At 39.9% G+C, this 27,446-nt stretch overlaps 1 protein-coding gene across 1 annotated transcript in view; it reads left to right on the top strand.

Annotated features, from left to right (window-relative positions):
• DNAJC3 (DnaJ heat shock protein family (Hsp40) member C3) overlaps positions 1-24,490 on the top strand; it is a 401,955-nt gene extending 377,465 nt beyond the window's left edge. Inside the window, 1 exon segment of the mRNA XM_029604719.1 lies at positions 15,820-24,490. Within this exon segment, the coding sequence (XP_029460579.1) occupies positions 15,820-15,977 (158 nt within the window). The 3' untranslated portion in view covers positions 15,978-24,490.
• Positions 24,491-27,446: the final 2,956 nt, after the last annotated feature.

Raw genomic sequence — 27,446 nt, 5'->3', positions numbered from 1 at the left:
AAGCATTTGATCTGGTACATTGGCCCTTTTTATTTAAAACTCTAGAGAAAATTCAGTTTGGATCCTTTTTCTTTCCAAGGCTGGCAAAGCTGTACAAATTGCCAAAGGCCAGGGTCAAGAGTAATGGGGCCTATGGTGATTGCTTTAGCATAGGGGAGAGGTACAAGGCAGGGTTGCCCCCATCTCCTTTATTATTTGCCTTGTTTTTGGAGCCCTTTACCTCCAGGGTCGGTTCATCTTCTTTGACTTCAGGGATTAGACTGGGCAATCTACACTTTAAATCTTCCCTTTTTGCAGACGATATTTTGTTTACATTGTCCGATCCTTGCTCGTCCTTAAGAGTTATTGTTGATGAACTGGATCAATTTAGAAGAGTCTCGGGTTTCAAGGTGAATTTTAACAAATCTGAGATTTTGAATGTTAATCTGGCAGAGAATGAAATTAATAATATTAAGCAGCAGTTTCCCTTTAAATGGGCCAGGTGCTCTCTCAAGTACTTGGGGGATTACAGACCTCTATGCCTTGAATTATATTCCACTGATGAAAGCAATAGATCGGGTTCTGGACAGGTGGTCTAGGGATACATTTTCCTGGTTAGGTCGCATAGCTATAGTCAAAATGAATGTTCTCTCTCATAAGAACATGCCATACTGGGTCAGACCAAGGGTCCATCAAGCCCAGCATCCTGTTCCAACAGTGGCCAATCCAGGCCATAAGAACCTGGCAAGTACCCAAAAACTAAGTCTATTCCATGCTAGTAATAGCAGTGGCTATTTTCTAAGTCAACTTAATAGCAGGTAATGGACTTTTTTTCCAATCCTTTTTTAAACACAGTTATACTAACTGCACTAACCACATCCTCTGGCAACAAATTCCAGAGTTTAATTGTGCGTTGAGTAAAAAAGAACTTTCTCCGATTAGTTTTAAATGTGCCACATGCTAACTTCATGGAGTGCCCCCCTAGTCTTTCTATTATCCGAAAGAGTAAATAACCAATTCACATCTACTCGTTTTAGACCTCTCATGATTTTAAACACCTCTATCATATCCCCCCTCAGCCGTCTCTTCTCCAAGCTGAAAAGTCCTAATCTCTTTAGTCTTCCCTCATAGGGGAGCTGTTCCATTCCCCTTATCATTTTGGTAGCCCTTCTCTGTACCTTCTCCATCGCAATTAAATCTTTTTTTGAGAAGTGGCGACCAGAATTGTTCACAGTATTCAAGGTGCAGTCTCACCATGGAGCGATACAGAGGCATTATGTCATTTTCTGTTTTATTCACCATTCCCTTTCCAATAATTCCCAATATTCTGTTTGCTTTTTTGACTGCCGCAGCACATTGAACCGATTTCAATGTGTTATCCACTATGACGCCTAGATCTCTTTCTTGGGTTGTAGCACCTAATATGGAACCTAACCTTGTGTAACTATAGCATGGGTTATTTTTCCCTATATGCATCATCTTGCACTTATCCACATTAAATTTAATCTGCCATTTTGATGCCTAATTTTCCAGTCTCACAAGTTCTTCCTGCAATTTATTACAATCTACTCATCTTTTTCACAATACCACCTTCTCTGCTGGATTGCGTTCTAAGGTATTTGCTACTTGGCTGATTTCTGGTATATTTCATATTGAACATCTTTTTCATCAGGGTAACTTTTTGAATGCTGCTGCTTTAAAGGATAAATATATCTTGGAAGGTAGTTTTTTTAGCTTATGCCCAAATTCGGCATTTTATAGATTCTACATCATGATCAGATACATTGCGCAGAACCAGATCTCTATTTGAAACTAATTGCCATCAAGCAGAATCCTTATGAGACATGTATGTATGTATTAGCTTTTTCTGTTACTTTGTGCTTTTATTTATTATGTATGTCTGATAAGCAAACCGCATAGGTCTACTTTGTGGGTTTTTTTTTACTATGTTTGTTTGATTTGTAAACCGCTTAGGTCTACTCACATTGAATAAGCAGTATATACACGTTTTAAAATAAATGATTTCTAAAATTTATAATCTTATTAATAGTCGGTTGTCGAAACCCTTCAAATATTTACGTGATTGGGGCACAGATTTGGGTCAACCTTTTTGAGCATTGATGACTGGGATTTAGTTTTCTTGTATGCTGGTAAGTGTTCAATATCTGCCACTTTACAAGAGAACTACTATAAATTGTTATATCATTGGTACTTGACTCCAGTCCAACTGCATTGTATATTCCCTAATTTGTAGACTGCTTGTTGGAGAAATTATGGCAGCATTTGCACTTCTTTCCATATATGGTAGCAATGTGAGAAGGTCATTTCCTTTTGGAAGCAGGCCATAGACTGGTTATCACACCTTATTGAGGTAGATATTGTTGCAGACCATTGTCATGCTCTGTTCAATATTCCAATATTTAGTCTTGGTAAGCATTTGCAATGTTTCTCCCAACACGTGTTCATGGCGGCCCATTGTGAGCTAGCTGCATTGTGCTAGTGACTCATCGCTTATATACATATTACCATTTAGCTCATCTTTTGAGACAGTTTGGGGTCCTTTTATAGCCTGGCTTCGGTCCCATGACGGAGTCATATTTTTTGGCTAATGTTACCTAGGGAGGTGTTATATAATTTTTAAATTTTTGGGGCTTTTTCTTTTGCAATCATGCCCTTGGTACGATTTTTCATTATCGTCCTTTGCCGCTTAAGGTAGTGATGTTTTTCATATAGAGGTAGATCTTCAGAAAATACGCACGCGCGTACTTTTGTTCGCGCCACCAGCACGAACAAAAGTACACCAGATTTTATAAGATACCCGCGTATCTTATAAAATCCGGGGTCAGCGCGCACAAGGCTGCGCAAAATCGGCAGCCTGCGCGCGACGAGCCATGCAGCCTGCCTCCGTTCCCTCCGAGGCCGCTCCGAAATCGGAGCGGCCTTGGAGGGAACTTTCATTCCGCATGCCCCCCCCCCTACCTTTGGGCAAGTTACGCTTGCTTTGAAGCAGACGTAACTTGCGCGCGCCGCCCCGGCATCCCCCGGCACAGGCCGCAGTGCCGGGGGACTCGGGACCGCCCTCCCGGCCCGCCCCCGAACCGTCGCCACACCCCCGGACATGCCCCCTGCACCCAGACACGCCCCCTCCCGCCCCTTTTAGGAAGCCCCGGGACTTACGCCCATCCCGGGGCTTTGCGCGCGCCGGCACGTGAGTGCCCTGCGCGCGTAAATCCCGGATTTACGCGCGCAGGGGTTTTAAAATCTTCCCCATAATGTATTGTGCCATTGTTTTGGATATATTCTGTGTCTGTGATGATTTCTTATTGTTTGGTGGGGGGGTGACATGGGTTGATATATATTCATTGGATGACACAGCATGAATAAATACAAAGTAACATAACATATACATGCACACATCCATTTTCCTCCCAAAAGTATATATATGTATATATACACGTATGGGTACTTGTGACCTGGATTGGCCATTGTCACATTTGGTCTGATCTAGTGTGTCATTTTTTATATTCTGATTTCTATAATTGTTCTTTCACAATGAAAGTGTATAATATGTTTTGTAGATCAATGAAATAAATTCCTAGTTTATTGCATTTTGATTTGTACTTTTTATATCACAGAATGTGTAAAAGGTATAAGGGTGTGAATCTATCTGGAGACAAAACTGAAAATATATAGTGCCTTGTAAAAGTCTTAATACCCAAAACATGTCAGCTTCCTGTAGACCACTATTTTAATCACAGAATCGAAGGGTAGATATTTATTTATTTATTTATTTATTTGGAGCTTTTATATACCGAGGTTTAGCGAAAGCCTTCACCCCAGTTTACATTGAAACAAACAATTATACATAGAACATGTCGTAAAACACAAATTTATGCATAGAACAGGTCATGGAACAGGTTGTAACAGGTTATAACTGAAACCAATTAAAGGGAACGAAAGTGAAACAAAGAAGGTAGCTAATAACTTAGGCTCGTGGGATATCATGTACAAATATGTATTAGGTAGGTAACATATAGTGTTGATAGTGGATTGGGATAAGAAACAGTTAATGAAAGGATATGGAAGGGGTGCCGGTGTGCAGCGGGGTTATGTCTAGCGTATCTGCTAGCAGGTTTCTGGGACCTGGGAAGATAGCAGAGGGGAGGGCGGGGAAGAGGGAGGGAGGAACAGGGAAGGGGGTGGTGTCGGAGGAGGGTGGAGGGTGGGAGCTCGGGTAGTCTAATAGTAGGATCTGAAAGAAGAGGGTTGGGGGGAGGGGTGAAGGAGGCAGGGAGGAGAAGGGGTAGGAGGCAAGAGGTAGAGATGGGGGTAAAGACTGAGATGGAGGATGAAGACAAAAGGAAATGAAAGGTAGGGGAGTAGTGGGGATAGCCTATGGCATCTCGAGTGTAATTAGTCTATGCCATCTCCGAAAGTCTGGCTGAAGATCCAAGTTTTCAGTTCTTTTTTGAATGATTTGCTTTCGCTGATTGAGGTGAGGTAGTGTGGTAGGGCATTCCATAGGTTTGGCCCCGCTATGGAGAGAGCTCTATTTCTGGTATTCGTAAGCTTCGCCGTAGGGTATGCGGGTACGTCAAGTAGTAATTTGCCGGCAGCTCTGGTGTTCCGTTGAGGTTTGTGTGGATGGAACATTTTACTAATTGAGGAGTTTGTCCGTATTGTGTACTGCGTTATGAATGATCGTCAGGGTTTTGTATTCTATTCTCTGTATGATTGGTAGCCAGTGTAGACTTCTTAATACAGGGGTGATGTGATCAGATTTTTTTTTTCCGGTCAGAACTCTAGCAGCAGCATTTTGCAGTAATTGTAGTGGTTTTATAGTGGATTTAGGAAGACCTAATAGCATCGAGTTGCAGTAATCAAGGCTGCTGAAGATCAGAGATTGTAGTACCATTCGGAATTCCTGTTGGTGGAGGAGCGGTTTTAGATGTTTTAGTACATGAAGTTTATAGAATCCTTCTTTGGTTTTGGTTGCTATGTTTGTTTTTAGGTTGAGATCTTTGTCCATCCATATGCCGAGGTCCTTAGTTGAGTTTTTTAGTGGGATGGAGATGTTGTCGATTAGAAGAGAGTTATGGGAGATGGTTTGGTCCGAGATGTTTCTTCCTATGAGGATGCATTCGGTTTTATTCATGTTTAGGCATAGTTTTAGCTTATTAAGCATGTTTCTAATTGTGATCAGGTGTTTGGCTGCTGTGCAGAGAGCGTCTTCTAGTGAGTTGGTGACAGGGATGATGAACTGGATGTCATCGGCGTACAGATAGAAAGTTATTCCAAGACTGGAGATGAGGTGGCAGAGAGGGATTAAGTAGATGTTGAAGAGGGTGGCCGATAGAGCAGACCCTTGTGGTACACCGGTATCTAGTGGGAGGGGTTTTGACGAGTTGTTATTCATGGTGACCTTGAAGGATCTGTTTAGGTAAGAGGTGAACCATTTGAGGGTGGTGCCGGAGAGTCCGATGTTTGAGAGGCTTGATAGTAGGATTTTGTGATCTACGGTGTCGAATGCCGCAGAAAGGTCTAGAAGTATTAGGAGGTGATTTATCTTGTTGTCAGAACTTCTTAGAATTTCATTTGATAGGTTGGCGAGTAGTGTTTCCGTACTGTGGTTTTTTCTAAATCCATGTTGTCATGTGTAGTATGCTGTTGATTTCAAGGTGTTCGTTTAGTTGGGATAAAGCAGCTTTCTCCGTCATTTTAGCCAGTAGGGGTAGATTAGAGATGGGGCGGTAGTTATTTGGGTCTGTAGGGTCTAGATAAGAGCATGCAACTTCATATCTGGACAAGTTCTGGAATATGAGTGTCACGCTCCAGTTGTGATCCTGAGCAAGGCAATTTATCTTCATGTTGCCTGTATTTGTCCAGTTATAATTTCTCATTGGACAAATAGGATGGCAGCCTTCACGCATAGGTGCCATATTCAGATGGAGTTTGGCATGGAACTTTGACATTAAATCCTCTAGAAGTTATAAGCAGAGCCCCCTCAGTCTCATCCTTTCGGTGGAGCCTTTAGGTTTTAGTTCATCTCTCTCAGCTGCTGTTGTGTCAGTCTCCTGGAGCCACAGAAGTTTTTTTACTCTAATACTCTAGGTAGGATTTTTTTCCTCCAGTATGTTCCTTTGTTTTTCTATCTGCTTCATGGTGCACTTGTTCTGGCATTCTAAGATGACTTGATCAGTTTTTGTCAAGCCTTTGAGTCATCTATTCGCCTACTTATTTTTCATCTAATGCCTCTGAGGGTCTGTGATTTAGATACTGCTCCTTTAGTGGCTGGATTAACTCTGTCCATAAGTCTGTGCTTTGCCTGGAGGCAGACTGATGTCTCTGACTGCTACCCCGTGAGACTATGACCCCAGATAATGTTTTCCTATGAAAGCTCTTAAAAGCTTTTCAGGAGACTGAGCCCAGCCAGTAGACATCAGAATTGGAAGCATAAACATCAGGGCTGAACTGACCACTGGAGGTGCATAAACATTGGAGTAGCATTCCCTCCACCCCTGACTCAAAGCATTAGAAAGTATCCACATCAGATCAATGTGCAATACCAGGAGATGGCTATTCTAGTGGCAGCCATGAATTCCACCCCACTTCCTCCCCTTCCTCCCCTTCAGCACATTTCTGGGAATCATATAAGTCTCCAAGGGGTCCAGATAATGGATTTACCTCTGCTGTCCTAGAAGACATCCTCCCCCCTTCCTGCCTCAGTCTGTTCTGGCTCTGGAAGTTTCAAGAAGGAGATGGACAATAAGCTCCAGAAGGCCTGAAGTACAAAAGCAGATCATTGGTGCTTGGGCACAGACAGTGATGTTGAGGCAGAATGACTACTTCTTCCTTCTGCTGCCACTACACTGAGATGCCCCAGTGGGAATAGGCATTGGATGCTGGTACATCAGTGCATCTTTCCAGCACACTAGTTGGGGGAAGCTACCATATGTTCGGGCTGGGCCCCATAAGCATCTGAGGTCCTAACTGGTACATTGCCTGGTAGCTGGGTCAGATCCCGGTCCATGTCTTCTTATGCCTATTGGGTTCAAACAGGGTAATCTGGAGGTCGAAGTAGGGATCTGAAGACTTCTCAGATCAGGAGGGTTCAACGCCCCTCTGACATCTCTTCTGCAGGAAAAGGAGAAAATCTCTTCCAGAGGACCTTTGCATTGGTGAGGTCTTCCAGAAGACCCAATTAACGAAGTGAGGGTTTCCCTTTCCTGTGGCTTGTGTTGATAAGGAGGTAGATGCGATTGATGTGGTAGCTGCTGCTTTTTGAATTCTGAAGCCCAGACAGTCTGTGATTGTAAAAAAACACCCTCAAGAAAGCCAAAAGATTTAGAACCCACTTTACCTATGGCATTCTTGGGAGGAAGGCATATAAAGGGGCTATACTCTGTGCTTGCATAATCTCCTGTCAGCACTGCAGATGCCCATACATGCAACATCTGATGCAAACAGGAGTTGTCAAAGCAGATCCCTGAAAGCACCATGGCTTTCTAACATCATTAATAGATGAAGTGCCAGAGTGTGGAAAAATCTCCTTTTTCATACTAGTTATTCCTCAATGCAGCCCAGCATTCTTCTGGATTTTGCTATCGTTGTGTCACATAGTGATCTCAAGATGGCGAAGCAGCCACTATCACCCCAATGTTCTGTGCACAACAGACCTTCACCCCCCCCCCCCCCCAAATCACATATAGTTCTTTTGGACTACCACACCTCAGATGCATGACTCTGCACTTCTTGACGGAGAATCCCAGCTGCCATATCTTCAACCACTGTTCAAGCTTCCTTAAATCATGTCTCATTCTCTCTACTGCTTCCACTCTGTTGTAGATCTTAATATCATCCGCAAATAGACAAACTTTACCTTCTATCCCTTCCCCAATGTCGCTCACAAAGATATTGAACAGAACCGGTTCAACACTGATCTTTGTGGCACTCCACTTAACTCCATTTTCTCTTCAGAGCAGGTTCCATTTACCATCAAATGCTGTCTATTTGTCATCCGGTTTGTAATCCACGCCACCACCTTGGTGCTCGCATCCAAGCTTTTCATTTTATTCATGAGTCTTCTAGGTGGGACCGTGTAGAATATGGAGGCAATGAATACGCATCAGGCAGCTTTCATGGCAGGCAGGAAGAGAAGGACTGAGCACACCTCAGAGCCCTCTTTTATTGTACATTCATACAAAGGCAGATGATGTGTCATCACATGATTGGTTCCTTTCCACATAGCAACAGACGTATCACCACACTATTGGCTTGGCTCAGGGGGGGTGTATGGATCATTTCATTGGCTGCTGAAATCTATACCTCCTGACTTTGTCCTGCCTCTGACTAGGGAACACCCAGCCCTTATTTCAGGCAATCAGGATTAATTATAAGCTAGAGAAATACATGACAGTCAGGTATCCTTTCCTAGGCAGAGAGGCTTAAGCACAAGTGATGCTTTTATTCAGTGCAAGGCCAGGGAGAAGGGAAGATAGTGTAAAACCCTGACATGGCTTGCTGGCAAGTGCATATTTCCCACAGGACCGTATCAAAAGCTTTACTAAAATCCAAGAAAATCACATTGAGTGTTCTTCTCTGATCTAATTCTCTAGTCACCCAATCAAAAATATCAATCTGATTCATCTGACAGGACCTTCCCCTGGTGAATCCATGCTGCCTCCAATCGAGCAACCCACGGGATTGTAGATAGTTGATTATCCTTTCCTTCAGCAGAGTGTCCATTAATTTTCCTACCACCGAGATGAGGCTAACCCTCCTCTCTGCTCCCACTCTTGTGAAGCAGGATCACCATCACTCTTCTCCAATTACTCAACACCACTCCCACTTCCAGGGATCTATTGAACAGGTCACACAATGGATGCACCAGCACATCTCTGAGCTCCCTCAGTATCCTGGGATGAACCTCATTAGGCCCCCATGGCTTTGTCCACTTTGTTTTCCTAGTTCTTCACTAGTTAACAAGACTGTGAATGGAGATGGAGTTTAGTCTACTCTACCCCCATTCACAGTCTTGTTAACTAGTGACAGTCCTTCTCCAGGGTCGTCTTTAGTGAACTCCGAACTGAAGTATTTGTTTAATATTTCTGCCATTTCTTCGTCTCTCTCCACACACACATTGATCCTGGTCACCTGTCAATTTCACTATACCTCTTTGGACCATTCTCCTTTCTCTAATGTATCTGAAAAATGTTTTATCATCTCACTTCACCTCTTTGACGATCCTTTCTTCTGCCAGACTTTTCTTCTTGATTACTTTCTCAATCTCCTTCAGTTCTTGCCTGTGTTCCTCATTTTTGGGATCCTATATAATTCTTGAATGCTACTTTTTTTTGCTTTTATTATGTCAGCCACCTCCTTTGAGAACCAGATTGGTTTCTTATTTCTCTTACTTTTGTTTACTTTTCTAACATATATATTTGTTGCTTTTGAAATTGCTCCCTTTAGTTTGCTCAGCTGCTGTTCCACCCATTTTCTCCCATCTTCTAGTTCTACCTCCGGTATGTCCGTATTTTTGAAAGTCAAAACTTGGGTGTTCATGTGACTTCTCTGTATCCTGTTTGCAATGTCAAACCATACTGTTTGATGATCAGTGGTGCTGAGGTGGGCACCGACCCAGACATTTGAGACATTATCCCCATTAGTGAGCACTCTGTCAAGTATAACTCCTTCCCTCATGGGTTCCATTACCATTTGTTTGAAGAGAGCCCCTTGCAGGGCATCCACTATCTCTCTACTGCTGGGTAGATTCCACAGAAGGGATTTTCCAGTCTACATCCGGCAGTTTAAAGTTTCCAGCAATCAACACTTCTCCTTTCTTTCCCATCTTTTGGATGTCTTCGACCAGATCTCTTGTCTAGCTCTTCCATTTGAGTCTGTGGCCTGTAAACCACACCAGTAAAAACGAATGCATCATCATCCTTTTTTAGGACGGCTCATAATGCTTCTTCCCCATCCCACATTCCTTGCAGTTCAGTAGCTTGGATATTGTTTTTCTCATAAAGAACTACTCCTCCCCTTTTCTGTCCTCTCTGTCCTTCCTTAAGTTATGGCTCGGTATGGCCGAATGCCATCATGTGACTCCATGAGCCATGTTTCTGTAACAGCAACAATATCCAAGTCTTCCTCCACCATTAGGGCCTGCAGGTCAGAGATTTTATTGCCCAAACTACGAGCATTTGTAGTCATAGCTTTCCAGTTTTTCTCTTTTGATTTGTTGCAATTCCTAGGCACCTTTTCTGCTTTTTTGAACTGATTGATTTTGTTATTTTCTCCTCCCACGTCCTGTCTTGAGATTACTAACAAAGTTTTAGGCTTTCACTATAGCAGAAGATGCTCGCTGCTCAGCAACACTGAGGTATAACCTGCTCACTGATCAGCCAGGTAGAACATGTGCCTGGAGATACCGGTTCAAACTAGATTCTGGCTACGTGCAGCTATAAAAGTTTTTCAAAGTAGTTTCAAATCACCCCTAAATCTTTAGGGGAAACTATTACTCTCAGTTCCCCACATAAAAAAAAAAAAAAAAGCTTGGAAATTATATCTAGCAAATATTATTCTACCTAGAATGCAAGTATAAGAATTTCAGCAACCCCCAAACCAAAAGAACAGCAGAAAACTGAATTATTTTGAGGTTTTGTTTTTTTTTTTACCCTTATAGCTCACAACCAAACACCACGCAGTTAGTAAGAGAGCAGAATTCTACGATCTCTGTTGAGAACTCTACTATTTAGCCACACACAAGACAGATAGATTTAGAACAGAGAGAAAAGCAATATATCTTGGGAATGCTTTGCAGTAGTGTCAGCTCACTTACACAATTTGGGGTTGCATATTTTCCCTATTTGGACGATTGGTTGGTCAAGATCACGTTTCAAGGATAATTCAGAATTAATATGCAAAACCATCTGGCTCCCTATAGAACAGAGTGAAATTCAAGATTTTAACTCTAGTTCATAAATTGGTTTATGGGATTACTCCATTTAGCTATCAAAGTTATGCATACCATATGTCCCCTCAAGATTGTGCTCATTTCCAGCAGCATGACAGGCCCATTTGGCTAGGACTCGAAACAGAGTCTTTTCAGGTATTGGGCCAGTATTGTGGAATGATTTGTCCCCTGATCCTAGAGTAATTTCTGATCTAAAGATTTTTCAAAAACTGAAGGCATTACTTTTTTAAAAACCTTTTCAGTTGATGGAAATTTTGTTAGATTAAAAGTGCTGCATATTGTAATCTCTTTTTTTGCAAATGTTCAATAATTTTGGAAATTTAATAAAGTTTAAAAAAGTGCTGCATATGGGGGTCAGTTTTATTGTATGTGTTGATTTTGGTTTTTTTAATTTGACTGTTTATATAGTAATCTGCTCAACACAATATTTTTGCTATGAGCAGGCTAGAAATAATTTTAAATAAATCTGGGCATTGAAATTGCTAGAGTTGATTAATTACCCCAAATCCCACCTGAGCTCTTCACCTTAATTAGACTTATAGGAACATTGCTAGATGCATGTAGGGCCAAAGCTCATCTCCTGCAAGAAAAGATTAATACATTGATATCCTTGCAGAGAGATTAACAAGTCAGCAGACATCAACATGGGACATGTCAAGGTTGTTGGTCCTTATGGTTTTGACTATATGCGTTCTTCCTATGGCACATCTCCTCCATATTCAAAGACCATAAAATCTCAATGGATTCCAGCCATTCAGCATCTCCAGGATAGCATCCTGGTGACTGATTTATTCCAAATTACCCTGATACAAATTGTTCTAATCACAAATGCATCACACCTGGGCTAGGGGAGGGAGGTTACACAGAGGGCTTTGCACACAGGGTCACTGCTCTGCTCAGGAGGAATTTTGTCAGATAAACTTCCTTGAATTAAGGGCAGTAAAGTATGCTCTGAAGGCTTTCAAGATACAATTAGCTATCCAATTTGTCCTTGTTCAGACAGACATTCAAAAAGCTATGTTCTGCGTCTGTTAGCAATTCATGTGAACAGAGAGTTTCTTGAACTTATGTTACAAGAGATGAGCGCACAGCTGCTAACCATAGATATCCTCACCCTGAAGTGCGGTCAGAGGCCTTCTGTGTATCCTCCAATTCCTCTGGTCTCAACACCTTACAGAAATTCAGTAGACACTGGGGAACTATGATCCTCGTAGCTCCCTTATTGGCCAAGGCAGGTTTAGTTCTTCCTTTGGGATACTTCTATCAGGGATTCATTCAGATTAGGGAAATCCCCAATGCTCATCTCTCAGGATCGGGTGCTGCCATGCCACCCCAACATAGGATATCTGGCTATTTTTGCCTGTATGTTGAAAGTGTACCCATGCAACCCTGAATGTGCCTGGCAATGTGTTTAGTAATTTGGCTCCAAAAAGGATGTTATAAGAAATCTTGTAGTTTGGAATGGAGGACCTTTTGCTATGTGGTTGTCAGACTGTAGATCATTTCTCTTGTTGTACAAATACATTACTTGAGTAACCGAGAGAGCAATTATTTACAATGTAGTAGAATTAATGTAGTGATGGAAGTTGTTAACAGTGTGTTGGTGAAGTCTGATAGTATATAGCCGGTGAGGTAAGGATCAGTTGGGGTCTGGAAAGGCTTTTTTGAAAAGCCATGTTTTGAGCTTTTTCCTAAACGTTGGTAGGCAGGGTTCCTGTTGCAGGTCCGATGGGATGGAGTTACGTTTAAGAATTAGGTTTAAGAATCAACTCTAGGTTCATCCCAGTGCAATTGGTGCTTATCTTTGTCATTTAGAAGCTAAATCCATCTCTGTACAGCCTTTGATTGTCTGTTTTATGTGGGGGTTTGCTTTAGTTGAAGATCACCTGCTGTGTCATGGGATCTCAACATAGTACTCACCCAATTCATGTAAGTTCCTTTCCTTTGAACTCTTGTGAGCTGAAATACCTGACCTGGGAGGTCATTTTTGGTGGTGATGTGGAGTCATTGAGCTCCAGGCCCTAGTAACAGCCACCTTAGAGAGAGCTTTTCACAATACAGTAGCACTAGGCATGCATCCTACTTCTGCCTAGGTCTGTGTTGAAGTCCACATAATTGAACAGATGTTATAGTTTAGGTTGCAGGGGAACTATAACCACCTATCTGGAGCAGACTGAAGCCCTCAGATAGTCCACCTACCCTTTTGTTGCTTTTTTACATCAATAAGTCTGGAATTGCTATAGCTCTAGTTCTATTTGGCTAGCAGACTGTCTCTTTTTGTTGTTTCCAGGTAGGCCTAATCTGGTGTGGTATATCAGAGCTCACATTGTGAGAACCATGGCAGTCTGTAGCCCTCCTGAAATCCTCCCCATGTAGGAGATGTACAGAGCTGCCACATGAAATTCTCTCTACATCCATCCCCTTTATCATTTTGGTTGCCCTTCTCTGTACCTTCTCCATCACAACTGATGTTTGGTTGCCCTTCTCTGTACCTTCTCCATCACAACTGATATTTTGACTGGGGCTCCTGACATGCCAGCAGTTTTGGCCAGTCTATTCTACGGAGTCTCTTTGAGGTATAGGACCCAACACCATCTCTTCTATAACCTATTGTTTGATTCCAGATTGCCATGAAAAAGATAGAAGCAATAGGATATTTGTCATCCCCCAAAACAGTCTTTCCTAATGGCATTGTCTTGAAGCTTGGTTTTTCCCGTTTTTGTTCATGGCAGCCTATAGCTTGGGATTTCCCATCCTGTTTGCAGGCCCAGATTAGGCATAGGCAACATATTGGATACAGAGCCAAATTTTGAATGCAGCAAATATCCAGAGCAAAGAGAAACTTACTGCCACTTGCTTTAGAGCAGTGTGCCGGCACAGATTTTAAAGGGGTGCCACTGTGGTACTCTGCCTGAGCACCAGAATCTTAAATCCAGGCTGCCTGCTTGTCCTCTAAGAAAGTAGAGTCACTTGTTTAACAATGGTTTTCTGTGGACAGCAGGATATCACTCCTCACAGAGCCCTTCTACCTTCACTTGGAACGGTTTTCTGCAAGTCTTAGCTTTATTTTGGACTGAGGGGCTTGCATGGGACACAAAGGAATAGCAAAGACTGCACATGCCCAGTGCAGTGAAGCATGCACAAAGTTTCTAAAAGCTTTGTCAGAGTTCTGTGTCTGGCTCCATCTGATGACATCCATGTATGAGGACTGACATCCTGCTTGTCCTCTGGAAACCGCTGTTACAGGTAAGTAACGCTACCATTCTCAGAGAAATAACAAACATTAGCAGCAAAGTAGTCTGATCTTCTATCCCAGCAATGGCGTTATGCATGGGATCCTGTTTGGAAGAATAGTGCTATATGTGATTGCTTGCATCATACTTATGGTGCTGGACATTTCACCAGTGCTATGAAGTACTGTTGGAGAAAATATTTAGCATAATATCACACTGCAATCTTACTGGATACTTAAATGTTTTCAGTCTTTTGAGATGTCCATATAAACCGCTAAGCTTTACCTTTCCTTTTCCTTTTTCTTGGCTAATCAAGCAGGACATACTATGCCTATCCTAGTTTCTTGGTCATACTCCATTGTTCCCTCCTCATTCATTATGCAGATGAAGAAGAAATATTTATCCTTCAAATAGACAATTATCCAGCTGCTATTTCTGTTAAAACATAAAATGGTATGAGATTCAACAACCATTATGAAGTGGCTCATACTGAGGCATTCAGATTGTTCATTGTATCATTATTGACAAACTGTAGTATTATTAGTTCAGCATACACCATAGTTATGCCCAATAATACTTTTATGAATATTTTTGTTGTACTTTTAACTGAATTAATTAGAAGGCAGAATGCTATTAAAATATCTAACTTTTCAGTTTTCTTTCTTGAATAAATATCAATAAAGGCTAATTGGATTGAATTTGGTGTAATGTCTTTTCAGTCTTGCACTTTTTCCCAGTGTAAAGTCAAATCCAGCTTTAATTTTTATCTGACACAAATAAAATAATAATGAACAATCTCTCAAATTGAGCCACTTCACCACCCCCTCATGCAGAGGCAGTGTATAGTCCAGGAGAAACCAAACCATCTAAACATAAGAAATTGCCATGTTGGTTCAGACCAAGGGTCCATCAAGCCCAGCATCCTTTTTCCAACAGAGGCCAAACCAGGCCATAAGAACCTGGCAATTACCCAAACACCAAGAAGATCCCATGCTACTGATGCAATCAATAGCAGTGGCTATTCTCTAAATAAACTTGATTAATAGCAGTTAATGGACTTCTCCTCCAAGAACTTATCAAAACCTTTTTTAAACCCAGCTACAATAACTGCACTAACCATATCCTCTGGCAACAAATTCCAGAGCTTAATTGTGCGTTGAGTGAAAATAATTTTCTCCAATTAGTCTTAAATGTGCTACTTGCTAACTTCATGGAATGCCCCCCTAGTCCTTCTATTATCCGAAAGTGTAAATAACCGATTCACATATACTTGTTCAAGACTGATCAGTTTGACTAGATTCTAAATTCATATAGTGTTAGGAAAAATTATTTAAAATTATCAGCTGAGCTAATTTAAAATGCATTATTTAAGACTTCATGAAGAGTAGTTATTTGTAATAGAACCTACCTTCTGTCTCAGTCTTTAGATATATATTTGTGTCTCAAATGTAAGGTCAGCCTTTTTGGCTAAACTTGATCTCTTCTGGGCATCTTTTCTGAGTTTAGGATTGTGTGTAATGTTTGTTTTTTTTGTTTTGATAGGGGTGAAGGAGTAGCATCCTGCTATAACTGACTGACTGAATATAAATAAATAGGAATTAGAGTTCTCTTCATAACCATCTTGTGTTTTCTTAGAAATGAGGCGACGCTTTGATGCAGGAGAAGATCCATTGGACCCAGAGAACCAGCAAGGTGGTGGAGGCCACCATTTCCATAGAAGCTGGAATCAGTGGCAAGGATTCAACCCCTTTGGCTCAGGAGGACCATTTAATTTTAAATTTCACTTCAATTAGAGACTAATTTGCTGCTCCTCATCTATTTAGAACAACATTAAAAATTCATTACAGGACCCATGGGTATTGAAATTCCTCTTTTAGTGTCTATAACCTGGCAGCATCCCCTCTTTGAAAGGAATTTTGTTTCTGTGAAGTACATCATTTTAACAAAGCTGATTTTTATTATCAGTTTATGAAAGCAGCCCCAGCTGTGATGCTGGATTGGGAATTGCTATGTTAGCAATATTGTGTGTGGACACCCAGACTTTACAGCAGTGTGAAAGGGGTGGTGTGTTTTTTTTTTTGTGAATGAGATACTGGATTTATTTTAAATATATAAAATCTGCATTGCCTAAAGACTTGGTCAAGCCATCATGCACGTCTCTTATAGAGAGAATCTCTAAGTGAAATCAGCATGGTGAAAGCCAAGGCCCTCTGTTTTTCTACTGTAGCTCAGGATTAAATTCTGCAGTATAGTTGTACATACGTGCTTATTACATCAAATGTGATAAAATTGTATTAATTCTCCTATGGCCAAGAAAAGCATCAGAGTTAGAAGGGTGCTAATCTCAGAAGCTGAAACATGAACAATGGGAAGCATGCTGTTTCTGTGGTAGCTGCGTGTGGAATCATGACAGACAAGGCCTTGGTTGTAAATTTGTGCTGAGCAGTTTCTCCCATGGAGTTTAATCTTGAGTAGTAACAATGAGAGAGAACTCAATACAAAACTAAGGGGCCACTGTACTACGTATTTTTCCCATAGAGAGAACTTGGGATAAAACCTTTTAGTAGATAGGCCCCCTAAGTGCTTTTAGGTTGTATTAACTTAATATTAGAAGTTTTTAACTAAAGCCCGGTTTGTTTAAAGTGTTTAATTCCTTGTTCATGAAAGCAGAAGCTATTGGAAGGTGAGAACTTCATTTTAGACATCACTAAGTGCTTAAAATAGGCCAAATACCAGTTTTGTTCAGTATGCATTTAACAGCTGAAAACGATTGTTTCATCATAACCTAAGGATCTTTGTTTTCAGTTTTTATTTTATTTTATCAGTGTTTATAACAATAGGAACAAAAATAGGAGAAATCACTGGGTAAAAAATGACTGCCTCATTTTCCAGGTAAATAGAAATGTTGTTCTTGTTGTAATAAACACTGATAAATTCATGGGGGGAGGGGATTAAAAACTGAAAATAAAGGTTCCTAATCATAATTTGAACATGAAGAGAGGGAATAACAACCACAGATGAACTAAGAATCAAGCAGAGCTATATATAGCGGGGGCACATAAGTATATAAATAACATTTATTACTTAAATATTAAAAAGTCCAAAATAACTCCTACTAAATAAAGCCTGACATGGCCATATTTCAGATGATGCCTATATTGGGCTGTACATTCAGTCTATAAAATATAATAAAAATCAGATTAATGCATCATCATCATAGTTTATTATTTGTTGGTCTCTACTTGTATTTCAGTATGTTAATAAATACAAGATGACTTATCACTGGGGCCATCATACCGCCCTTTAGGTTTAGAAGATAGTGATGTTCAAAAAGAGACCAATAGGGTCTTGTTTAATCATCTGTCCAATTTTTTTAAATATGAAATTACTTTCACCAAAGTATATACAAATATTTACTTCCCCTTCTAATATATGCAATCCTGCTACGCCCGACACGATACCATGTTTCTCTGGAGCTGCTTCAGGGGCTTCAAGACATTTGTTAGGACTCAGAAATTCTAATTCCATTGTTGCTTCATAATTATTAAATATTTGGTCCCACAGGCATTTTTTAACATCCTGGCATTTTCAAAGGGTACCAGCCGGGATGTTTTGCTATACATATTGGGCTTATTTGTTTGTGATTGAATAAATACAAGATGACATACCTTTATAGAAAGAGAGCAGCAGAACAACAATGATTAAAAAATAATAATAATAACCAACCCTGGTACTTGTATTGAAAAATTAGAATGCATTAAAAAGTGTGTAGATATATCATAACTAAAAGATGAAAGATAAACTAATAAAAAAAAAAATTACCAGCAACCAAAACTGTTTAGAAGTATCTTATTTGTGAACAAAGCCTATTTACTCAGATAATGAGTTGTTCGCTGCAGCAATTTCAAAATTGTCATCCAGGTATCTGATCAGAGCCATCGAAGGGAAAAGCAAGGGGAAGGGAAAGGTGGAAAGAAGAGGGAGAAACGAAGAAGAGCCGAGGGATGAGAGAGGGGAGAAAGGCAGGGAGGAAAGGCGAAAGAAGGAAGAGAGCAGAAAAGAGGGCGAAGGAAGAAAATAACAATTTCCTCATCTTTCTATTGTTTAGAAATATTTTCCTTAAAACCTAAAACGTTTGTAATAGGCAAACCTGCCTTACTGCTGCCTGCCCACAGCAAACTCTTCTACACCATACTCTCTCTTTTTTTTTTTTCTCCAAACCGTTCCTGCAACATTGAAAAATTAATAAGAGAAAAGGAAATTCATCTCTCCAGCTTATGGGGGAAGTCTGTGTAAATGAAAAAAAATAGCAGAATCCTGCATCCAGGTTTTACATTTACATCCATAATACATATACTCATTTTAAAACCACTATGGAGCCCGATTCTCTCTCAAACTTGAGCGCAAACCATTTCCAAAAAAGGATAAAATACCCCAAAGGAATGAATTGTGAAAATGTTCAGATTACTTCAAAATCTTTGTGAAACCCTTCAGAAAAAAACTCGCCAGATAAAAAGCACAAAGTATGTTTGTAAAACCACCTGCGGGCAACCTCGCCATCTTTAAACTCTTCTGTTTGATCTGGGAAGTGAGAGGGCATGCATAGGAAATGGTTACATGTGCTTTCAGCCACAAGCAAAAAAGGAAACTTCGACTGTTCTACTTTACCTGTCCGAGCCAAGAGTGTTTGTAAAGTCAATGAGAAAAGGGGAAAATGAAATTGCTCCATTGTAGCCTCATTAAGGAAGGTGAAAGGGAAAGTGTAAGGGGGAGAAGAGAAAAGAAGGGGAAGGGGCTCAAAGCACATTTATCTTCTGCAGAGATGAGTTTCCTTTTCTCTTATTAATCTTCTAATGTGGCAGGAACTGTTGGAGAAAATATGGTATGGCAAAGGAGAGAAAGCATTCTGTAAGGAGGCAGCAGTGAAGCAGGTTTGCCTATTACAAGTTTTAGGTTTTCAAATTATTTTTGTTTTTAAACAATAGAAAGATGAGTGGAAATTGTTCTTTCTTCTCTTCCCCTTACCTTTTTTTCTGAATTCAAAGAATTAAATTCTTTCATATTTATGCATTTAGGTACAGGCCTTGGTTTGATTTTTGGGATCGATTCAGTGTTACATATATTATTTAAAAAAAAAATGGTACAAGACGTCAAATAATAGAACATGGCGGTGATCATTTGGCCATACATGTTCATTGACTTGTTGATACCTCCTTTAATCAAATTCTACATTAATATTGGTGTGATTTATACATATTAAATTCTCCTTGGCATGGTGTGGTATTGGTTTTTTGACAAAGGGTTACATGTTTCAGAGATGTGACTTCTAATTTTTTAATACAGGTACCATAAGATTTTTTTTTTATCAATGTTCTGTTGGTCTGCTTGTACTTTTATTTCAATATGTTGTTAAACTATGATTTGTTAATCTGTTTTTTATTATTATATTTAATCAAATGTCCAGCCCGTGACACAGGCATTATCAAAACATGGCTGTGTTGGGCTTTATTTAGTATGAGTTATTTTGGGCTTTTTAATGTTTAATAAATGTAATATATTTACCCCTGTTTTGTATACATTTTTAATGTATACCCCTCTGCTTGGTTCATCATAACTTAAATCAAGTGCTTTAGGATAAAAAGGTTGCTCATGCTTAAATTGGAGACTGAAAGGTTATTTCCAAATTCAGAAAGACATTTCCATTTGAATCATTTAATCATTTGCAATCTCTAGGTGCTTTTTTCTAATCTTGCTTTAGCATCTCTTATTTGGCTGGTAAATAATTCCTTGTGGATCTACAGAGAAATCTAAAACTGGATCCCATCTATGTTTTTTCCTTTGCCTTTCAGTAGTTTTGCTGTTAGGAAGCACATTTCAGGTGGTACTAAAATAGTACCCAATAGCATCATAGTCCATGAAAAAAAGTTATGAACCAGACTGGGAAAGCTTTGGCACTAATAATAAGTGAAATAAGATGCTGTGAAAATCAAAATTCTTGAGGATAAAAGATTTGCTGAAATTTGAAATTAGTGCATTTTACTTGGATTTTGTGCAGTTTTTGACAGTATAAATTGTGCTGGTAGTGTTGAACGTCTAAAAAATTTAGGCAACATTTGTGCCCATGAGAGAAATCTCCATGCCAAATGCTTTCGAGCTAACATGCACAAACTACTTGGAAATGGTTTCTCTACTTGCTGGGGGTTATTGCTGTTGTGTAGAGATTATAAAACTTGTGATTCTGGTGTATGTCCTTAAGACAAATATAAATAAATGACGGGTGCAATATTTTGGGGATCAAGACAGAGAAAAATCATTTAGAAATGTAGAACCTATGATCTATAAGATGTAAAATCCAAACCAAGATTCATAGAAATATGCATGCTAGCACTGTATATAATGAAAATGTATTGACTTCAAGCCAATTAGACAATACTTACTACTGTTTTATTTTTATCAGTTAGTCAGGCTAACTGGTAGAACATCAGGACCACTGCTCTAACAATTTCTCAAACTGTTTAAATAGTAGAAGTAAAAAATAGTATTGTCATCTAGAACATAAAGAATAGTGTTGACAGACATTTAGAGTTCAGTGGGATTATGTCTAATGCACTGTTGAAATGGAAGCTTGAACTATTTTCTGTATAGAAAACTTGCCTTCTCTCTTCCCATTAATTGTTATATAGTCATAAAGAAAAATTTCTAAAGTATAGGCTCCCATATCAGATATCTAAATCCATATATTCTAGATCAGCCTTGGGGGGGGGGGGGAATCTGTAGCATGGTATTTTGTTCATACCTAAACTATTAAAAGCTCTTTACAGTATCTAAAAAGACTATAACACACTACCACTTGTTTCATAAGGAAATAGTAAACAAACTTGTTACCTACTGTTTTGGCTGCTTGTTATGAAGATGTCTGCTTTACGAGATAGCCCAACCTCACAAAAAATAAGTTGACAGAAAAGAAATAAGGACCATCACTGGAATATTTCTTGGCAAATGGAGCTCTCCTAAAGCTCTGCCCTTCAACAGGAAGTTCTGACAGCAGCACTATCTTTGAGAAATGATCATTTCTAGTTAAGGGCTAGGGATGGCATAGTTGAACTCTTGAAGGGGCTACACATGAATTGTCAAAATACATACATTTGCCATAAACAAGTGCCACTGTATACAAATAAATATAAGTGAGAGAGCCTAAAACTCAGACCTGTTAATGGTAATTCAGGATTGTCTTCTTATAGATGAAAGATCTGTCTAGACCAGGGATGGTTAATTCCAGTCCTCGAGAGCCACAAACAGGCCAGGTTTTCAGGATATCTACAACAAATTTGCATGAGAAAGACTTGCATGCATGCTTCCATTGTATGCAAATCTATCTCATAAATATTCATTGTGGAAATCCTGAAAACCTGGCCTGTTTGTGGCACTTGAAGACTGGAGTTTGCCATCCATGCTCTAGATTGTTGGGATTGGTGGGGCAGTTTTAAAAACTACCTGCATAAATGCAAAGGCTGTGATACTTTTACCTGTGGGCTTTGTTCTTGTTCTCAAAGGGAAAGTTTGAGAAGACTTTCCCTGGGGAAAAAGCACCCACCGAGCTTTGCACCTGCCTTTTTTCTGCAAAACAAAGCATGTACAGTAGACTGGAAAATTTAGTCTAGGTCTGTGTTCCTACCCTCAGCCTGTCACACTTTTACTGAAGCAAGAAAGTAAACTGTTGATTCCCCCACACATTGTTCAAGCAGATCACTAGGGCAAATCATTTCTGAAAATTGCCCTTTGAATATTTAAGGAAATATTCCATTTAAACATATACAAACTATTAGAAAAACAAATGAGGGCTTCAATTAAAGTAGACAACACTCATTGCATATTGAATCAGTTTATTAAAAATTGTTGAGCAGTTGTGCTCTACCCAATAATAATGTACAACTTCTGGTAAGAAAGAGGAAGGTGACACATGGTTGAAATTGGGGCTGGCCGTGGCTGTGATTAACAGCAGGGTTAGGCCCATTGACCTGTTAACCCATGACACATTGACCTTTAACAAAACATTACAGTATTTTTGTTTTGTGAAGTTTCTTGATGTGACTGTTTCCTTCTATGCATTTCAGCCTCTATCTTTATTAGAACTAGGCCTAGAATCTGGTGCTATGAGCATTCATTTACAATTTCTCTCTCTTATATTCCCTTTCAACTTACTTTTAAGTCAGTTCTTGCAGCTACAGCCCCTAGCTGGGGCCATGCACCAGAGTGCCATCCAGACCCCTGCAATCATGGGCCTTAAATATGGCTACTAGATGTCATCATTGCATGATGATTGATACCCTACTCCTCAGAGGCTGTAAGCACAAATTGCAATATCTCCAGCCGAGCAAGGGAGCAGAAGAACCAAGTCAAAATTCCAGCCCAGGAAGCTGGCTCCAATTGCAGTATTTTGGAAAACAGCTATTTTAAGTGCCATTTTAAAGTAAATAGATTGTTCAAAATTGTAAGCTGCTTTGTTTGGCTGTGTTGTATCCTTTAATGGTCTTGTTCATGTCTTCATTTTTTGTTTGTGACAGCGATCTAGAAAAGATGTAGTACACCTTCTAATTATGCTCATGTCTTACTTTAAAAAAACAAAACTTGAATCAACATCAGCCATTTAGAATTCATTGAAACATAATGCTTGTATGGGAATTTTAATCAGATTCATAAACAGGAGCCCTACAGAGGAAGATGTTTTCAAAAACTGTTAACATTAATCTCTTTAGAAATAAAAAAAAAATTCCCCAAGAAAGCCTGATTATCAACTGAATTAGCTTTTTCTTGATTTCTTGCTTTAGTACTAAGACAAAAACTCGTTATTCAAAGTTATTATTTTCCTGAGTATCAAATGTTAATATTTCACAGTAGTACTTAAAGAAGGCTCTGCTGTGTAAAGCAGGTAGACTTCCCAATAAGAAGAGTAGACAATTGCTTCTGGATCACTGTGCTAGGGGAGGTGGCCACTCTAGTTTTACTGGCATGGCACCAAGACAGGCAAACTCCAGCAGCACAGGTGCATTACTGTAGAAGCGCACCTCAGGCTGCTTGCAACTTTGGAGAGGAATCCTCCTGCCAAAAGCTGGCTTTTCGTGCCAAGGGCAGCCATGGGGTACATCCATCACTGATTGTGACTTTTTTCTTAATCTGTACTTAGCATTAAAATATCAGAAACCATTAGCTGAATGCCAGTTGTCAAGCAATCATGCTATAGATGGTAACCTCCAGTTTTTGAAAGCTTCAGCCAGGTTTGATTTGTGGGCTAGCCATAATGAAGATATTTGTATATAATAAAATTATGGTCAGGTCTACAGTACACAACCTAAAAAGTCCAACTGGGGTGTAGTTCTCAAGGACCTGACATCTTCAGGTCCTTGAGAACTTCACCTAATATTGTACCTCTGTAAAGATGTGCCTGTCCACTAAACTGTTCCATAGATTGTTAAAACAAAAGGGTAATTTCCTATCCCCCCTTATTTTTTTAATAACCAGTGACAATATTGCTACTGTAAAACTGAATTAAAAAAAAAATTTCCTTACCTTTGGTTGTCTGGCTAAATGCTGTTAAATTAATCCTAGCCATCTATCCCTGCTGCTACTAGGAGGCTGCAAAGGAATCTAAATAGCACATGGGTTACAGAGTTCCATTCTGATTTTATAACAAGTGGCAAAAAACACAAATCAAAAACGGCACTGTAAAATAGATTTTATGTCAGCATACCAAGCTACAACTTGTGTGGATGTAGACTGACTACTCATAAGGTGGTTTTTTTTGTATTTAGTGGGTTTTAATTTGGTTGTATTATTTTGTTAAACAGATCTGTTTTGCAATTTGTGAGAGCTAAGTTTGGCATGTTATATGGTCCAAATCAGGTTTATTGCATACATCTCATGTTGTAACATTTCTAATCTAAAACTTTCACCAGTTTGGAATGTGAATAAGTATTTTTTATTCATCTACTACATTTACATAAGTCTATCTGTATTGGCAAGGCGAAGAAAGAATAGTTTTGAAATCTAGTACTCCAGCATTTAAACAAAAATGTTTTTCCCAGTAGGGAAAAACAATTTTGTTTAAAAAATGTTTGTGTAGTCATAATTTTTCAAGCTTAGAGGATGAGGAAAAAAAACTAAGCCTTCAAGCCATTACATAATCTAGTGTTGGATTTAAAAAAAAAATTTTACAATATTCTTTTCTTGCTATGAACTGTTCAGAAATGTGGATGCTATTTTTATATGATGTTTATATTTGTACATTTAATAAAGATATTTACGGTGACTGGTTCTTGTACAATTTAATGTTAAAGTTTAAAAGTATACATTACAGAGTGCCTTGACTGCACCTACCAGCTACTGCACTAACTTCCTAGCACTCCAGACTTAACATGTAAGTGACTATATCAGACCTGATCAAGTAAAGCTAAAAACATATATAGCAACATAACAGCAGAAAAAGACCATTATGGCCTATCACATTGGCCCATGTACACCATCTATTAACTTTACAATCCCTAATACCTCATTGATCCTCTGTGTTTATTCCATACAGGTCTTCTCTACACTACTTTCAGAGAGAGGCTGTTCCATGTGTTTACTACCCTGTCTCTAAAGAAGTATTTCTTAGATTACTCCTCTTATCTGTTTTTACCCTCATCCCATTACACCTAACACTAGAGCCTCCTTTGCTTTGAAAGAGGCTCACCTCTTTGCATGGAAACCTTGGAGCTTTTTAAATATCTCTATCAAATCTCCCCTATCCCACCTTTCCTCTAGGCTAGTGGTTCCCAATTCTGTCCATGGGAGCTCCCACCCAGTCAGATTTTCAGGATATTCACTCTGAATATGCATGAGGTAAATGTGCATGCAATTGAGGCAATGTATGTAAACCTATCTCATGCATATTCAGGATAGATATTTTGAAAATTGATTAGCTGTGGGTCTCCCAGGAAAGGTTTGGGAGCTACTGCTCTAGTGTTAATGTTTAGATCTTTACATCTGTCCTGATACGCTTTACAATGAAGATGTAGTCTACAACAGTGAAAACAGTATTCCAAGAGCAATATCACCATTTTTCAGCTGACTGTTCCTTTCCCTATGCACCTAACTACCATTTATAGCTTTTGCCATCATCTTTTTCAACTGTACTTATCTTTATGTAAGGACTTGTGTAGACTTCTGACAAACAGATTAAAATGAACTATATTTAAGTCCAGATTGAAAATAAAAGGAAGTTTGTTGGACTTTAAAGGTGAAAATAACATTGGTGGTCAAATTTAGAAAAGGAGGATAATAAAGGTTTTTTTTCCCAGTGATGGCAACCAGTTGGAAATTCTTTGTGACATTCAATAGGGTGCACTAGCTGAGGTTTTTTACCCCTGTCTTTTTATACTATTTCTTACACCACTTTTCACACTTTTTGCTTATAACAGCGGCCTGTATAATGGACTTCTGGTTGTTTAATATATCACTAAGGTAAGTAAATAGATAAAAATCACAAGAATAATTTAATAAAATTATTAAAATACTTTTAAAAATATTTTTCTCCCAGGACAAACAGGATGATAGTCCTCACATATGGGTGACATCATCAGACGGAGCCCTGATATGGAAAACTTTGTCAAAGTTTCTAAAAACTTGACTGGCACAGTGAGGCCAATGAGCATGCTCAGCATGCCATGATATTCTCAGCCACAGGGGTCTCCCTTCAGTCTCTTTTTCCACGGTGCTGTAAGCCTCGCGTAATAGGAGCTCTGAGATTTTCCCTCACAGAAAATATAACTTTTCAGTCAAAAAAAAAAACGTATAACCCGGGTCTCCCTTCGACATAGTAATCGGTGAGTACTTTTTGAATCCTTTTTTTCGGTCGATTCCTGTCACCTTCATTTGGTTCCCACAGGCCATCGACCGTTACCCGGCCTATTTTTCACCATGGCCTCTGGATTCAAAAAAATGCCCAAATTGTAACCGAACTATGTCGATAACCGACCCGCACAACATTTGCGTTTTATGCCAGGGATCAGGCCATGATGTCTGGGGTTGTACAACTTGCGCCCAGATGACACCGAAGGGCAGGTGTGCCTGGTTGGATAAAATGGTGGAGCTGTTTAAAAAACTCACTCCATCGTCATCTTTGACATCGTCCCCGAAGAAATCTGTTGAAAAACATCAAGGTAAGAAAAGGGCCGCTGACCGTCACCAACCCCATCTGGATCTTCCATAGCGTCTTCATCGACATCTACTAGAGAGCATCATGAAAAAAGCCATCGACACCGTTCTGTCTCCAATCCATCGGAGGGAACAACATCCACATCGGCACCGAAGGGCATCAAGCCGATGCTGGTGTGTCCGGGTACTAGAACCACCACGTCCCTCTATCCGAGATACCGAGGCGCTCTCGACCAAGATTAGGGTTAGAGACTGTGCCACCACGCTCAGTCGTGGAAGAGCCAGTAGCGCCAGTCTTACCTTCTCCTGTGACACTGGACCCAGTCCCAGTCTCTAGGGAAGTAGTGGCTTCCATGGTCCAGCAAGCGATCGTCAAGGCGTTCCAAAAATTCCAGTCTTCTTCCATGCTAGCATTGATACCGACACCAGAACCATCGATTTTTCAACCCCTACTGAATAAAATCGACGCATTAATCGGAGTTTTTCCTACACCAACACTGATGAAGCCGACAGCTCCCCCGATGCGGCCATCGATGCCAAAACATCCACAGATGATTTCTTCGATTCCAATCCCAGGCTCATCGGAGGAAGACGGCAGAGACTCGGATTCCGTCCCAGGGCCATCGGGCCTTCAACACTTCCAGGCACCGACATTTTCTGGACCCATCGATACCATCGCGACTCGGTCCATCAGGCGACGCTGGCAATTGATTCCCCATTGATGCCTTTACTGCCTCCTCTGATACCAAAGCAGATTCCATCTCAACCATCGAAGTCTGCTTCTAAAACAAAACATCACCTTCAAAAACATAAACCAGATCCTTCTGAGGCACTTTATCAACCTCAATACAGTCCTTGGGAGGATGTAGACACTGACACTGATACAGATGATTTACAGTCAGAGCCTTCTCCACCAGAAGGGAGGAGAAAGTCTGCTCCTGAGGATTTGTATTTTGCAAATTTCATAAAGGAAATGGCAGATACAATTCCTTTTGGAATTGCCTACTGAAGAGGATACAAGACTCTTGAAGTGTTGCAATTTGTGGATGCACCAAAAGAGGTGATGGCAA

This window comes from Rhinatrema bivittatum, chromosome 5 (genome assembly GCF_901001135.1).
Source record: "Rhinatrema bivittatum chromosome 5, aRhiBiv1.1, whole genome shotgun sequence".
In the NCBI taxonomy this organism is placed as follows: Eukaryota; Metazoa; Chordata; class Amphibia; order Gymnophiona; family Rhinatrematidae; genus Rhinatrema; species Rhinatrema bivittatum.
This window is presented reverse-complemented; position numbering and strand designations above follow the sequence as displayed.